The following is a 16,252-nucleotide window of genomic DNA, read 5'->3' as shown; positions in this document are numbered from 1 at the left end:
AAAGTTTCGTATTATAATTGTACCATACTAAAATAAAACTAAAAATAAAAATATTGTTCAATACCTATTTAATACTTGAATAAATGTTTTTACAATTCGAACACATTTAATATACATTCAAATCTGATGTTCCCTTAATTTATTCAATTCTCCGAAACTTTCATGTACCATTCGATTCGACGAAATTCGGAATGGAGATTTGACAGTTCGGGAGACTCCAAAAAATGCCACTGCATTGCATAGGAGAGAGAAGGTAGGAATCTTTTTACGGGTTTTGCAATAAATCATAATTGAATGACTTTTTATACAAATAAAAAACTTTTTTTTACTTGGAAAGTGCGTAGTTTTAGCTACTTATGTCAAGAATATAATATCCTGCATTAATTTGAGACTGTGACAGTTGTGTTTTACTGTTTTCATTGAAATCTTCTGGGATGTGGGGTAAGGCATGTGCAACTTTCTAAGAGATTTATCTCTATGATTATCAGGAACACTTCTGAAGACGATGGTGAGACAACTTGTTCAATGTGGACTGATATACCAGAGTCATTACTTCTTCATATATTCTCTTATCTGGATGCAAACCATTTAATCCCGGTGTCTCAGACATGCAAGGTAATATAAATACTTAATAGTAATGAATCATTTTAAATTTTGTCAATGTTAGAGGATAACCACAGTCGTGTAGGTGAATTTGTTGATGAAATTGATGTTTACCTGAGGGAAAGAAAATTAACACATATAATCATTTGACACAACCTCTTCTTTGAAGGGGGGGGGGGCTTAAGTTTGGGAAGAAAAAAACCATTGATTGATATGTATTTTCTGCGTAAATTTAGTAGCATAGCAATTTTTTGTATGTACTTCTAGAATTTCATAAAGAATCAGGTACGTTAAAGTGATTTTGAAATCCCTTCTTCTTTTTCTCTATGTATTACACCCTCAATATTTTGAAACCCTTTTTTTCTTGGTCCTATTGAGTTTGAGATAACAACAATTGACTGTATTGGTAGATCTGGTGTCGTGTGGCTTTTGATGAGAGTCTGTGGAAGGCATTGTTATGGAGGACCTGGGACATACATGGAGTGACCCTCCCCCCGGGGAAGGACAGCTGGTACCTAGAGTATAAACGTCTTCACTACAACTGTCCTGTGATACTAACAGAGGTCCTCAAAGATCACAGCGATGAAGTCCTCCATGTCAGCTTCTCACACCGCGGGGACATGTTCTCCACAACGTCTAAAGACGCCTCCATAAAGGTAGCGTTTCTGATCAGTTTTCTCTAGAAAACTCAAAACTGATAAGAGTGTGAATTTTTTCACATTTACCCAGTTGATGAAAACTGTACTGTAATTAACCAAGAGAAAATGGATAAATATAATTTTTAATGTTAAAACTTATATTTATCCATGAAGATTTACATGTATATCATTGAGATTAAGCGGATTATTTTTTTTGTTAAAGTGTGTGTATGGTTGTATTTAGCCATCATTATTTATTTTAATCATTTTTCAAAGGTTTGGCAGGTGGGGTATCCCACAACTCTGAAGTACTGTAGGGATTTCCGAGAACTGCTGTCTTGGGACTTTACACAATTTTCATGCTTCAACAAAAGTGACACAATGCTTCTGGTATCCAGTGTCAAAACCACAGACTTCTTAGATAGGAGGGGCTTTGTGGCCATTTTGTCTCTTGTGCATAGTAAGTTTCATGAACCACATGTATCATTTTCATTATATTATATCTTTTTAGTTAGAGGATACACTACATATAGTATCTATAATCCCTTTTACTGTTTACTGTATAACTATTTTATGAGCTAGTACATCTTTAAAAAAAAGTTATCATAGATCACAATTCACATGTATTTAATTTTTTTTTTAGATTTACAGATTTTGAGAGTTGTTTCAATGGACCCATCTCAGTTGTTTGGTGCATGGCTAGATGATAATACATTCCTAGGGGGATACTTAGAAATAAGCCTAGATAGATTTGCAACAACTGTTCAAATTGAATCATTTCAGGTTCAGTATATTACAGATGGAATTATTTCAAGTTTTGTATGCATGTATTACTGACTGAATAATTTCAGGATCAGTATATTACATGTATATGAAAATTTACTCTTTGTGAAGTTATAAAGCCATATTACATGCCTTTACATGCAAGCCATTGTGGATATAGAATGATCAGAAAACCTGTGACTTGAGCAATGAATACCGTAAACAACTTATCATTGTGTTTTCTCAGGTTGATAAAGATGTACCATTACCAAATGATACTCCCCCTGTCGTGGAAGAAGGTGTTGGACAGAATTTGTTCACATTCTCTAGTGAAACAGCAAGTCTCATCAAATTCTTAACCGTAGCTAATATTACAGACCAGACCGTAGAAGCAGTGGCATCTCAACCCAAAGCAAGCTGCAAGGTAAAAGACTTCCAGACTGGAAATGAGGATTCCTTAGATACTGAAAATATGTGTTGTAACTATAACCAAAACCAGAATAGTCATAATTTGGGAGCTTATAACGGTGAAGGCAAGTGTAAATGCTCATTGGACGAAGGGAGATCTGGGAAGAAGGCTGAGTCCGTTGTATTATCCACTGGTAATAAACTAGAGGATAGCGATTCATTATCCACGTGTACTAATTCTATGGATAGTGATTCATTATCCATATGTACTAAAGTGGACGATAGCAATTTCTCATCGGCCGTTGAAGAAGACTCATCAGTGAAGAACTTGATATTTGTGACAGGAGAGTTTGCCGTTGCTCTGCATCAGTTAGGTATTAAGAATGTCAGCGCAGATTCAGTGTTAAAGCTGACGTCCACTAGAAATGAGAAAGAGGCTGAAGAGATGGAGGTCAGTGAGGAAAGTCACCACATGGTGGTCAACTTCAGTAATAATGACATTCACGTGCAACCGGTGAGAAAATCGGACAAACCAGATCATCTGATCGACCTATTTGGACATGTGACAGGACTCTGTCTGTCAAGTGATAATAGGTAAGAACTAAAATCGTATAAATCCCTGGGTTTTAAAAGTATTTGATTTTTACATGATAATTGGAGTACCTTCACATCTTTATGCAGTAATTTTGTAGCTTTATGTGTTTTCAAACTACCGGTACGTGCATATAATAACTAAAGGGTTATGCTGGATCCATAATTAAGAGTTCAATTTTATTGAAGTAATATGTTGGAAATAATTTATGCAGATCTTCTCAATGGCATATCAATAGTTTTACAGTCATTTCATTATACATGTATACCACCTAATAAGGAAATGTATTGAATTTGTACAGTGCCAGTTGGCCTCAATACTTGTAACTGGGAATTAAAATTTTTTAGGATTTTCGTGTATCCATTTTCATGAAAAGAATGTTGGCTTATGTTCATTATTCTTGTTTTACAGATATTTATTCTTAAACTATCGACCATGGATTGGTAAAGTGGATAGAAATGACCCTTGGGCAACCCCTGACCTGTCACCTTCTATAGAGGTCTTGGTTATCGACTTGTTGACACTAAAGAATGAGGGAGTACGTTATGTTGGCCACAAGGGATACTCCCCCTCCACCATGTGCTGTTTTGTATTTCTGGATGTTAGCCAGGATTATGTTGGAAGGTAATGAAAATTTTATTAACTTTTCATGAAAAGAGAAATGTGATATTTTTCATCCCATATTACTCTCCTATTTATACCCCCGCAAACGAAGTTTAGGGGGGTATATTGGAATCACCATGTCCGTCTGTCTGTCCGTCTGTCTGTAGACAAGATTTTGTCCGGACCGTTTCTCAGAAACTATTGGATGGATTTGTCTGAAAATTTATACACTTATTATTCACCATATGAAGGTGTGCACCTGGGATTTTCATCATGATTGGATGATTTTTCTGCATTTTACAGGCATTTTTTCTTTTTTCTTTTGTGATTTTGTTTGGCTCATAACTAGAAAACTATTAGACTTACAATCATCAAACTTGGACAATTTATGCATCTTGGGTAGACGGTGTGTCACGACCTATTTCAAGGTCACTGTGACCTTTAATTTAAGTGATTTTAAAAAAAAAAAAAACAGTCTTTAAAATTTTAAATTTCATAATCCTAAAAAATGTTAAAATATAGTTGTATCCTTATTAAAAAATGCTAAATGAAGTAAAAACTTATTTTTTCATCATATACTTTACAGCAGATTCTGTAACAAATGTTAATGATTTGAGAGGAATTCAGTTTGTCCCATGGGCATAATTATCAAGCACTGGTCAAGGAGAATTTTTGATAGCAGAAATGTGCATGTCAAATTAGAGAGAATTAATGAGTTCATTGTCGGGAGTTAACTGGCAAGAGCATCTCTAGATCTGATCTGATGCAGTGTTATCTTAATTTATCTCTTGGGAGTTGGGCAAAAAGAAATGGCCTTATAGTTGCTTGTGTTAATTAAGAGTTCTTGATGGCTGTAGTTCAGATAAAGATCTTTCAATTGGTGTAATGTAATTAAAACAAATTGATGTTTTAGTGTATGATTGAAACTGAATTAGTATTGTATAATATAATTAAAATTAATTATACATGTGTTCATTGGAAAAAAAATTACATTTCAATTTTTATATATTTGCAACAAATTGCAGTCATGTCTCACTTAGAATTTTATAGTCTAAAGAATAATTAATTTTTGATTTTTTTTTATTAGACTGTAGCATTTCCATTATTTCATAAAATATGCAATAAACAATTTAAAGCTGCAGATGGATATTTGTTAAGCTCTAACACAGCCAGTTTAATTAGAATTATATATGATGTATTATTTGTTTTAATTAATCCCTACACTGTAAGTCTTTAAGAGATGTATGTACAATATTTTAACCATAATAAGAAATGGAAATTAGATCATTGAAATCTGTGTCAATCTGTTAATCAAGCTTACTTGATTTTCTTGCACCCTAACCAATTTATGATTATTGAACAATATTTGATGGGCGTATCATGCTGTGGCGGGGCACTTTATTAGACAATAGTGAACACCTCTTACTAGATCCATAAAATATTTCTGAATTGGCACCTACTCTGAAAAACCCAGCGGGGGTATTTGTCCCTATTGGACAGTTCTAGTTTGTATTGTTTTATGGACTTTGATATTGAATACTGTTCATTATCTCCATATCCTTCATTTCACCCTATAACACTTGCAACAATATTACTCCATTTTAAATTTATCCAGACACCATTGTGTTAATAAGGAGATATCCAAACTTTTCCCATAGGTACAGTATCAATTTTACTTGTATTTCATATTTGCATACAGCATCCCCCTTTGGACAAACTCCCTTTTTACAAATCAGTACGTAGATGAAATCGCTCTGTGATGGTCATGTAACTAATATGGTGCATGGGCTTCTTGTTTATTGTTATGCCAATGTGAATTTATACTTATCATTGTACCAGCTAAACACTAATGTTTTTCAAAACTTTTTTTCCTTGTAGTGGTAGTGAGGATGCCAGAGCCTACCTCTGGGACAAGCACTACCGAAACAACATTGCAGTCTATGAACACTCCTGGGGTGTGGTCAATGCTGTGGGATTCAACCCTGCTAACCAGGAGTACATGGTGACCGTAAGTGATGATAACACCATCAAGATCTGGAGGTCAAGGTCAGAGGTAAAAAAACTGGGTCATGCCCTAGTTTGTAATCCCGATATTCAAATTGAAGCAGACAAATGTGTGAGGAAGAAAGGGATGGGCCAAAATGCTAGTGCAACCCAGGAAACCTGAATAAAATTGAATTTCCAAGACTTTCTCTAATCCTGTTGATTATTGGCAAAAAACCAAAATGAGTTAAACCAGTTAGTCTTTCCAGTTGTATTAATGATGCATAGCATTCATTATTGTGTCAGTTGATAATTATTGTATTGTATTGTGAATTTGTAAAACATGTTATCCCACATTATGCCAAATTAAAGGATGGTCAAAATTGACTTACAATTGTTTTTCTTTCAGATATTCAACAATTATTAAACATGTCTTATAAGATATTGCATATGAGGGCTGTTCAATAAATAATGTCCAGGGGGTCGTAACATAAAGGCTACTTAAGTCTAAGATCATCCTTAAGTAGGCCTTAAGTACAGTCTAAAACTTAAGACCGTAACTAGAAGCTTGCTAAGATTTTTAATTTATAACAGTTTATGACTGAGTATATCTTAATTTTTTTGTACATGTATTTGGAATTATTTAATGTTGACTTATGATGTTAAAACAGTCCTCTATTCATATTATGCATTATAGAAAACAATTATCTATATTTGATGCCGATTTAAGAATTTTAGTTTTTCGTCGGGGGGGGGGGGGGGGATTAGTGGGACCTAGGTTATAGAAAAAAATTGAACACTGTAATAAATCATGGATCATTCTGTTCACTTTGAAAATATGAGATGAAATAATTTTTTTAAAAGAGAAAAGAAAGAGGATGATGACCAAATATTTCCATTTCTAATTTTTTCTCTGTGATAACTCTTTGAAAGTTGTCGGAGTTTATTTCTTGATAATTCTGCCGGAATGTAAATTAGGCAGGTCAATAGGTCAGGAGCTAAGGAGGCCTAATATGCATGCACATCTCGTGCGTATCTGTCTCAGTGTCTGACGCTAAGGAGGCCAGATATGCATGTAAATCTCGTGCGGCTGCCTGTGTGTTTGACGTCAGTGGGCGAGGATTATTGAAAATGGCATGGAAGTCCTCGTGTAATTTAAGTCTATGTCTACATTTTTAAAGTCTAAATCTGCAATTTTATTTCACAATGAAATGGAAATATAAGGAATCACTGTCTAGTTAGTATAGTATGCCAGGGACATCAACGATAGTGGGAAACATAGGATAATTTATGCATAACGGGCTTCGCCCGTTATGCAAGTTATCCCATGTTTCCCACTATCGTTGATGCCCGGCATACTATACTAACTAGACAGTGATTCCTTAAAACAGTGATAAAAAGTATCTGTAAAGTAGAATAAATGTAGTTTATCACTGATTAAATTGCAAATGAGTACATGTATATCATAAAACTTATGCAGTCTTTGCCACGGACATGCATGCTTGATACATAAGGGGGGGTTGGGTTGAAATGTTTTGAACTTTTTAGAGTTTCAATTTCAAGTAGATACACGGTCGATTATCTTGTTATGTTTGCAAGAATAACGAAGCAAGTGAACATTTGTCAAAACAAAAGAGAAACAAAAAGTAAACTGAAAACATCTCAAGTGATCGATAAAACAATAGTCGTACATTTACGATGAACCATGAATAGCCACGTTGTGACCCTGCAATATATTTGTTTTCAAATATTCCGAATGATTTATAATAGAATCATCATTTTAATACGAGATCTAATCAAACATAATTAAATCCGATAGGTAAAGACGTCAACTTTAATATACATGTATATTTAATTTAAACCCTAACTGGATCACATTTAACAATACTCGTATATCTACATAAAATGAAAAACCATAAATTGACTCGTATGAAATATTTTTAACATAAGTTTGACTTAGCTAAGACATAGCTAAGTTCGCTTTATGTTACGGTTTAAGACATACTTAAGTAGTACTTAGACAGGTCCTAAGATTGTGCCTAAAACGTACTTGCGACCCTACTTAAGTCAAAAACTTAGCAAGCTTTATGTTAAGAGCCCCTGAACTCTATGACATACGATATAGATATCATATGACATTAAGCTTGACTTTCTCTCATTATTGAATTTTTAATGAATTTATAACGGTTTATGTGACCACCATTCATCACTTAATTTCATTGTAAGAAGCTTGGAAACAAGGGCCATTCGAGACACTGCATTAAAAATGAATGGTAAAGAATCAGTAAAATAGAGTGAAATTAACTGCTTCATTAAAGCTGCATGATGTGACCACCATTCATCACTTAATTTCATTGTAAGAAGCTGGAAAACAAGGGCCATTTGAGACACTGCATTAAAAATGAATGGTAAAGAATCAGTAAAATAGAGTGAAATTAACTGCTTCATTAAAGCTGCATGCTGTAAAACTTGTTAAGAATCCCAAGAAATATTCACTGAAATATGTGAAATTTACAGCAACCAATGTTTGTTTTATAGACACATCACACGAGCAGGTGGATTTCAATGAACAAAAATGATATAATGGGCATCAAAAATGGGTACTCTCCTTGGCAACAAGGAATTTTAACAACCAATGTACTGTTTGCCAATATTCAACAAATAATCATTGATGATGTATGATTGACTTTAAGACACATAGCAAATTTTGGGAGTAGTTCACACTGTTTTACAGAAACATTTGACAGTAAAAAAGCTTAGAACTCAAAGGTCACCCTATATTTTGAAAAATGAGTGAAAAAGACAGTGTGTAAGAATATCTAAACAATTGTTTAAAAAAAAACAACAGAAATTGTAGTTATCCACGTTTGTCTGAAATTCAAACAGATAATGAAACTTGAATCTATTGCTTAAAACCCTCAAAACAAAAATTTACAATAAGATGTTATTGACAAAACAGCAAAGGTCTGAGAAGAGCAAAGAATTGCAAGAGCTAGTGGTCTTGTTGTTCAAATTCGTATTCGGGGAGGTTGTTCAGTTTATGGAGGAGTCTAGAAAGCAAAATTTTTGCAAAAAAATCCAAAGGTTTATGAAAGGAAGGAACCAGAATCAGGAATCCACTACAATAAATTTCTTCATGACTGCGTCCAAACCCGCACGCCCTGATGAGTAAAGGAGTTTTGGAGATAAACAGAAACGTTTATGTTTTGTCACACCAACAATATTCGCCAGATCTTTCACCTTTTGACTTGTTTCATTTTCCAACCTTTCAGAAAAAAAAAGTCCAGGAAATTATAGGATCTGCTTTATTCCAGTATACGAAGGGACATACTCAAAAATGTGTTCTAAACACAGTTAGAAATTGAATTAAAAATGTTACGGACGTGCATTTTAATTAAAAGTGAATATTTAAGGGAAATCATTAAAAAGATTTTTTTGTTTATTTCCGAGCACCGAGACATTATTTATTGAACAGCCCTCGTACTTTATAAAGAGCAAGCAATAACCTGTTTACTAGTGAGGAATTTCAAAAGTCTTCAAACCATGATTTTTTTGTGATGGGTAAGGATGAGGTGAATGCATGATGTTTTTTTGAAAAAGTACTTTCGTACACATTTACATGTATTATTGTTATTATAATTTGTAAAAAAGTTTTTTTTTGTACACAATCAAAAATAGAAAGAAATATCATATGAGCATTGTGAATCATGGGTCATATGTATACATAAAAATAATACAAGTGTGATATTTTTTGCGTAAAAAAGACCCTTTTGGGGTTCTTTCAATGTAAAGATGTATCATATAAATGAACAAAATCTGTCTGATTGAATGGAACTGCTGCTTTGTTTTTTTCTTGGAGACATTTAACTAAAATTCACTTATTTTAAACAAGAGAAGAAAAATCGTGACGATTTTTTCTAAATTAACAAATAAACATAATTTGCAAAACATTGCAACTATTTGCTTTGTAACTGTTGTTTGGAAATATTCAAAATAGGTTCATGGCCTTTTTGATCGTTTTTATACTTTATTCCACTTGTATCTGTTTCAACTTGTGGAGTTTCAGAGGTAGATCCGTATGTCCTTATGTATTCTTTTTCTGGCGTTTTTATCCGGGTATACCCTGACTTGGCCCATTCTTGTTCTTTCCCAGATCCAAATATAGCAAAACATATAACAGAAAACAAATGTATGGATCCTGTAATTACCAATATCCGTGTCCACGACTGTGCATTCTGAAAGTAAAAATATATATACATTCTAATGTTTAATCTTAGTTTAATTAAACAAAAAATCGCCAGGGGCTATCTTTCTTGGTCTAGCTATCGCTGCTCCTTTGAAAATATTTTATTGTTATTAGATTTTCTAAGACATCTTTCACCTCCCATGGAAAAAGAAATGCATTTGTATGATGTATCATAGTTGTTGCACTATGTTTATTTTGAAGTTCAAGAGATCTGAAAATTGTTGTTACCCAAAAAGTGGATCCAATTCCATGGTCAAGGTAAAAGGGTCAAATATAATGGTACATGTATCCAAAGAGAGGCCTTGTAATAATACATTTACACGTGGAATATAAACCCCCCAGAACTGACTGTTCAAAAGTTTTGTCCAAGATTAAAGTTTATCAAAAGTAGGTCAAATTCCAAGGTCAAGGTAAAAATGGTGACCTAAAGAAAGTTCTTGTCACAAGGATTGCATCTGTGAATGAAAGCTCTAACAATTGCTGTTCAAAAGTATAAAAGCCAAAGCTTCATCCAATCAAAACATACGGACAATTAAGGTCTGAGGTTTTGCGGACAAGCAGATAAACAGACTGATGGACAGGGCAAAAACAATATACCCCAACATTTTTCGATTATGGGGACGTAAATACTTAGTAAAAACGCCCTCTTTTTGATGAACTTACAGAAATGTAGAAACAAGTCATGCGCACACTTACCTTTTGTCTTATGGCTCCTGCCATCGCTGTACTTGTGACAGCCCCTAATAAACCCAGTCTTACAAGTCCTACCAGAACACTGGAATACTGGGGTGCTAAGTCTACTGGATTTACCAGATATGCTAAGATTCAAATAGTGTAGTTTTGTTCAGATTAGTTTTTACATATAAGAATCAAAATATATTTGCGACAAATATACCGGTAATTTGGCATGAAAGGTGTTTGGTATATATAAGCGCGAGAAAAAATTCAAAAATTGATCATTGTTGAATAAAATACACCAGAATAAAATGGTTGCGAGAGACACGTTCGTAGGAATACGCTGATATATTTTTCTTGCAATTAAAAAAATTGTGTAGGCCTATGTTTTACCTGCAGTTCCTAGGCCCGCTAATCCTTCTCCTATAACTAACAAGACACTTGCAACCAGATAATTTCCAACAAAACTCAAAACTAAGATGGCGACAGCCTCAGATCCAAATCCTAAAATTGGAAATAAATTAAAGTCTTTGTCATATTTTCTAAATATGAGTACATGTAAGATTCTTGATAAAGTTGAATGTCTTAAATCAGCACAAAACTCCCATGTGGTTACATTCCTTACCTACCTATTGAAATTGCCAATTTTCGACCAAAGGTGACAGAAATTTTTTCTCTTTTGATTAATTTGTCGAAAAGGATCCCACTAATTATCATTGAAACGGACAACAGAATAGGAGGGAAACCTGTTAGGAACCCAATCTGAGAGAAAGAAAAGTTGGGCACTTTATATAATTTAAAACAAGGGTTGAATCCCGGACACAAATTAATCTTAATTGCTTTAAAGCTGTTCTTATAATTCATAAATTGTTTTACCGATGCAACATTTAGCTGAAAGACATCAGCGAAGTACTGAGGTATTTCGGTCATCATCGTAGCGAGAACCCAAGACCGTGTGAAATTAACGAGGAATAATACCCAAACAGGAGGGGATAAAAAGATTTGTATCCAAGGAATGTTTCTTGCCTGTTAAAAGATAAAAAAAAATGGAACTAAGGTTTTTGGATTTATTTTCAACGTAGTCACTATATGTTAGCATCTGGATTAAAAAAAATTATCTCACCACAGCTGCAGACGCAATTTTAACGTGAGAACCGTCTTTCTCGAAAATGTCTTTCTCTTTCTCGTCCATAGAGGGATGAAGTGTTGGACTGTCGTAAATTGTACAGAGCCAAAACAGTGACAAAATGATGCTGAAACTACCTGTAAAACTATAAAAATGACATGTTTTCTACGGTAATCTAACAAAGTTATCTGTCTATCCGTCTGTCTCTTCGTCCAAATGCGAGAACTAAGTATGATACTACAGTTAATTTAATATTTATAACAAGGAACATCTGTAGACAACTGACAAGATGAAAATGTAGACGTGCTTCTGCAAGAGGTTCCCCTACTTTTCTTCTATGAGTTTCTGATTCTGCCTCTCAAGGTACATTTAGATTTGGATGGAACACAAAGTTAACTTTGCACCTATCCTCAAATATTCTTACCAATCTTCAAATGAGTTCAATTATCTTATAAATATTTAAGGAAGTCCAAAATGACAATATAATTTCACTTTGAAAGAAATTATTACCGTAAATAAGGAATCCCGCGTTCCAGCTGACGTAACACGTTGTGGTACCGGTGATCATAGAAGCCACTGTGATACTTAAGTAGATACCTGTAAGTATATATCTCAGGTTTTAAAACAAACCATTTCTATGTCAATTTCATGCTAAAAGTTTGTTTTTAACCAAAAAACACAGCTTCTACACCTGAGTATGAGAATCCCACAATTCTAGTCCGTTCCGACTTTGGTGCCCAAGCGGACATCACGGAACCCATTGAAGGTAGACAGATACCCTTCAAATGCAATAAAAAAGGAAAGATATTGATACGTGTAGCTTTTGATTCATATCTCTTCTTAATATTTTTTCTGAAACTTTTTTTTTTATTAATATATACACAATAAGTACCTCTACAAGGCCTTGTATAAATCTAGTCACAAACACCACGGCTGGACTATACTTCATTAAAAATGCTAAAACCCAGAAACACCCTCCGCTTATAAATATTGCACCACCAAACAGTCTACAAACATAAATAAAGTTATCGTATGATATGTTTGGACAATCCCTAGATCTCTGATTGGTCTAAATCCAACATAGTAAAAAATACCAACACTTTCACTATTTATATGATACTAGTAATATTCAACTTTAACCTGCATCTTGCGTTTAAGTCTCCAAACCGATTTGTTATGATTGAATTTGATTCATTTTTAAAACAAGATAGACTACTGACAAATAAATAAATGTTACAGGGTTTTCAAATATCTTGTTAAAAGTCAGCAATTTTATATATAGTTGTCATAGTGACATTTATTGCATTTGACTTGCATTATTTCCACCAATTGCTAGGCTGGTTACCACCAATTTCACTACAGATATGTTCAATACACAGGGTGTAATCAGTCTACAAAGGATGCTCCTCGTGATTTAATGAGTATGTATTTCAGCAATTTTTGGATTCATATTTTTTTTTCTAGAAATTTGAGATAGATAACCATCTTTTCATTTGCATTAGAACCCAAGAGAAGAAGTTTTTCGGCTTCATAATGTTACATATTTAAAAGAAAAAAAATACGAAAAGTCAGCTCAAATAACACATCATTATGATAATGATTATAAGTTTATAACCTTTAACATATATTTTAGTAGGTCAAAATATAGTTTAAAGGCATCTGCAAAAATAATAACTTTATTTGATGTAACAGAAAATATAATACACTTGCTTATAAATGTAATCACTGGTACATTATAAAAACTTTAAGGTTTATTATTTCAGTTGATATAATTTTAGTTGCAAAGCAATGGACAAGTATGAGTAGTAAAAAAGAATACTAGTATATACTTTGGGGTTTATTTTGGAAATATCCTTAAAGAATACAAAATGTTCTGTCCTATCCTGATCAACATTAGAATTTAGCTTTAAAAATTATGACGCCCACTTATAAAGCGTAAAACATTAAGTGGTTCTGATCACAATTACGTGCATTATGAATAAATCAGTACATGTATAAAAGAAAGAGAGTTCATAGACAGAGAGTTGACTCACTTTGTTGGAGAGAATCGGACGGCTAGAATTCCTCCTGGCAGCTGGAAGATGACTTGCCCCATAAAATAGGCAGTGTTAAAATACTGAGAAGTGGCTACGCTCCAATCTAACTGAAGGTCAAACACTGTACCATTGATGGTGCACTAAAAAAAATCAAAAGAGTTTCTAACAAAAAAACTTGATCATTTGATCCTTATGATACAAACATGGAGTCTTAATTTTTTTTTTTCTGTATTTTATTTCAATTATCCTACAATTCTTTCGAAATAAATTTATGCATATGAAAGCCCATGGCCTCATGCATTTTTAATCTTAAGAATTTTCACAAAAAAATTTTCAACAATTTAAAAAAGCAAAACCCTTATTTTGTTATTATAAAAAGAACTGTACTACCATTAAGCTGTATAAAGTGATCATTTTAACTTACACGGTAATTCATTTTAACTGTGGAAAAAAATCATCAACTTAAAATTGCTCACCTCTTTAAATAACGTTGCCTTGTTATTGTCGTTGTCTTTTATGACGTAAATCATTATTATGGTGATAACAGTCCTAAAGCCAAACAGAATCAGGAAACCCAGAAAAGCCAGGAAGGAAACGGTGAATCTTTTTGGACATCCCATGCTGGAATTCAATTCACACTTAAAGAAGTTATACGCATAGTATAAAAACAGTTAAAGAATGCCAATGGTGGACATAAGTGTTTGTACGTATGTTGCTTAATTGATTGCTTAACGTACCTTTGAGAATAATACATTTATACTGGGACGCCAGCATTATAATGCTGCACTGATTGCAATAAAATTAAACAATATGAAAGATATATCTCTTTGCATTTAAAAATATTAATTTTAGAATTAAAAAAATAATTTTAAAAAGTCCACAGCCTATAATTCTATGAAGTTCAATCTACATATAAACGTTCTAACATCATAAGTTTAGCGCTTTTAACTGTTACGTATATATTTATTTTTATTTTTCATATTGATTACCCGACACTATGATATTTCTGTTGTAGTTTGCATATATATGTCACTATATATACATGAAATGCACAACATGTACATGTATATAATACTTTACCACTTTTCAATGATTTATTTTCATGATTTTACAATTTAATCTCTTTTAATTCAAACACATGTCTGTAATAAAGCTTATCCAATTTCTGATTGTTTATAAATTTACATTTTTGTGTATGACCGTATACTTGAAAATAGACGTCCATGATTTCCTGGTGTGTGCCGTTTGTAGGCTGAAAGGTGTTTTTTTACAAGAGAGGAAATAGAAACAAGTCAAAAGATATAGATGTGTGCAAATATTTTTATTGAAAAAACATTAACTTTCTGTATCTCACTTTAAATTGCCTTATTTCATATTAATTATAAAAGTACATATTAAAAAAAATATTAACATTTAACTTCAAAAAGCATAGCTGGTTGGGTTTGATATTAATAAACATTAACATTTCGAGAAAAAAAAATGGTAAGATGTAAATTTTTTTAAGATAATCGTTTCTTAAAAATAGTGTAAATGTACAATTTATTTTATGTCTATTTCTCCTATGTGTTTTAAAGTCAATCATACATCATCAAATATTATTGTTGAAAGGCAAACAATACATAAGTTGTTATAATTTTTGTTGGCAAGGAGGGTACCCATTTTTGATGCCCATTATATAATTTTTTTATCATTGAAAAGTGGGATTTGTATATAAATCAGGCATCGGTTGCTATAAATGACACATATTTCATTGAATATTTCTTCTTATCCGCATTTTTTCATAACAAGTTTTACTTTCAGCAGCTTTCATGTAGCATTTATTTTCACTCTAGTTTACTTTCTTTATCATATATTTATGATTTTGCAGTGTCTCGAATAGCCATTATATTCATATGCTTCTCATTTAGTGATGAAAAGTGGTCACATAAACTGTTATAAATTCAGTAAAAATTCAATAATGAGAGAACGTCAAGTTTAATGTCATATGATATCTGTATTGTATGTCAAACAGTTCATGACATTATTTATTGAACAGCCCTCGTATGTAACTATATATACATGAAATGCACAGCATCTATATGTATATAATACTTTACCACTTGGGAGATGATGAAACATTTTACGAATGTATTTAACAATTTAACTGTTTATACATACTTGAAATAGAAAGACTCTGTAATAAAGCTGTATATTATCCCAGTCTAGAAATTTACATCATACAAATGTATACACAGTACATTGAAGGACTCCATGTTGTGCCGTGTGTAGGCAGTAGCACACAGTCCTCTGGTACAGAGTAAGGCATCCGGATATTGAACAAAAGATATAGGATGTGTGCCGAATATTTTATTTAGATTATCAATGATCCTCTGTATCTCACTTTAAATTGGTCTATTTCATATTAATTATAAAAGTACATGACATCTAAAAGAAATAATATTAACATGCAACTTCGAAAAGCATACGGTAGCTGGTTGGGTTTGATATTAATAAACATTAACATTTCGAGAGAAAAAAAATGTTAAGATGTAAATTTCAAAAAGAAAATCGTTCCTATAATAATAGTGTCTGTACAATTTA

The 16,252-nt window shown here is 32.8% G+C and overlaps 2 protein-coding genes across 4 annotated transcripts; one reads left to right on the top strand and one right to left on the bottom strand.

Annotated features, from left to right (window-relative positions):
- Nucleotides 1-138: 138 nt before the first annotated feature.
- On the top strand, nucleotides 139-5,976 carry LOC134250681 (F-box/WD repeat-containing protein 5-like). Its single transcript, XM_062733045.1, has 8 exons — nucleotides 139-253; nucleotides 489-615; nucleotides 1,014-1,259; nucleotides 1,518-1,701; nucleotides 1,885-2,024; nucleotides 2,251-3,005; nucleotides 3,415-3,627; nucleotides 5,485-5,976. Exons 1-8 carry the CDS (start codon nucleotides 225-227, stop codon nucleotides 5,771-5,773), a joined length of 1,983 nt encoding a protein of 660 aa, XP_062589029.1. The 5' UTR covers nucleotides 139-224; the 3' UTR covers nucleotides 5,774-5,976.
- A 3,361-nt stretch (nucleotides 5,977-9,337) lies between these two features.
- LOC134250680 (vesicular glutamate transporter 3-like) lies at nucleotides 9,338-15,904 on the bottom strand. 3 transcript variants are annotated; one of them, XM_062733044.1, is made up of 12 exons: nucleotides 15,830-15,885; nucleotides 14,149-14,310; nucleotides 13,670-13,812; nucleotides 12,529-12,643; nucleotides 12,328-12,415; nucleotides 12,147-12,233; nucleotides 11,634-11,773; nucleotides 11,387-11,536; nucleotides 11,140-11,272; nucleotides 10,904-10,933; nucleotides 10,532-10,653; nucleotides 9,338-9,824 (listed from the first exon to the last, which is right to left on the bottom strand). In XM_062733044.1, exons 2-12 carry the CDS (start codon nucleotides 14,290-14,292, stop codon nucleotides 9,546-9,548), a joined length of 1,431 nt encoding a protein of 476 aa, XP_062589028.1. In that variant the 5' UTR covers nucleotides 14,293-14,310; nucleotides 15,830-15,885; the 3' UTR covers nucleotides 9,338-9,545. The 3 variants fall into 3 exon arrangements, with proteins under 3 accessions (XP_062589028.1, XP_062589027.1, XP_062589026.1); XM_062733043.1 differs by having other exon boundaries at nucleotides 9,392-9,824; nucleotides 10,904-11,014; nucleotides 14,149-14,293; nucleotides 15,830-15,904; XM_062733042.1 differs by having other exon boundaries at nucleotides 9,393-9,824; nucleotides 10,904-11,014.
- Nucleotides 15,905-16,252: the final 348 nt, after the last annotated feature.

Source organism: Saccostrea cucullata, unplaced genomic scaffold (genome assembly GCF_032062105.1).
Source record: "Saccostrea cucullata isolate Sc308-1 unplaced genomic scaffold, CSIRO_AGI_Scuc_v1 ctg10, whole genome shotgun sequence".
NCBI lineage: Eukaryota > Metazoa > Mollusca > Bivalvia > Ostreida > Ostreidae > Saccostrea > Saccostrea cuccullata.
The sequence above is the reverse complement of the archived record's forward strand: the minus strand, read 5'-3'. Positions and strand labels throughout refer to the sequence as shown.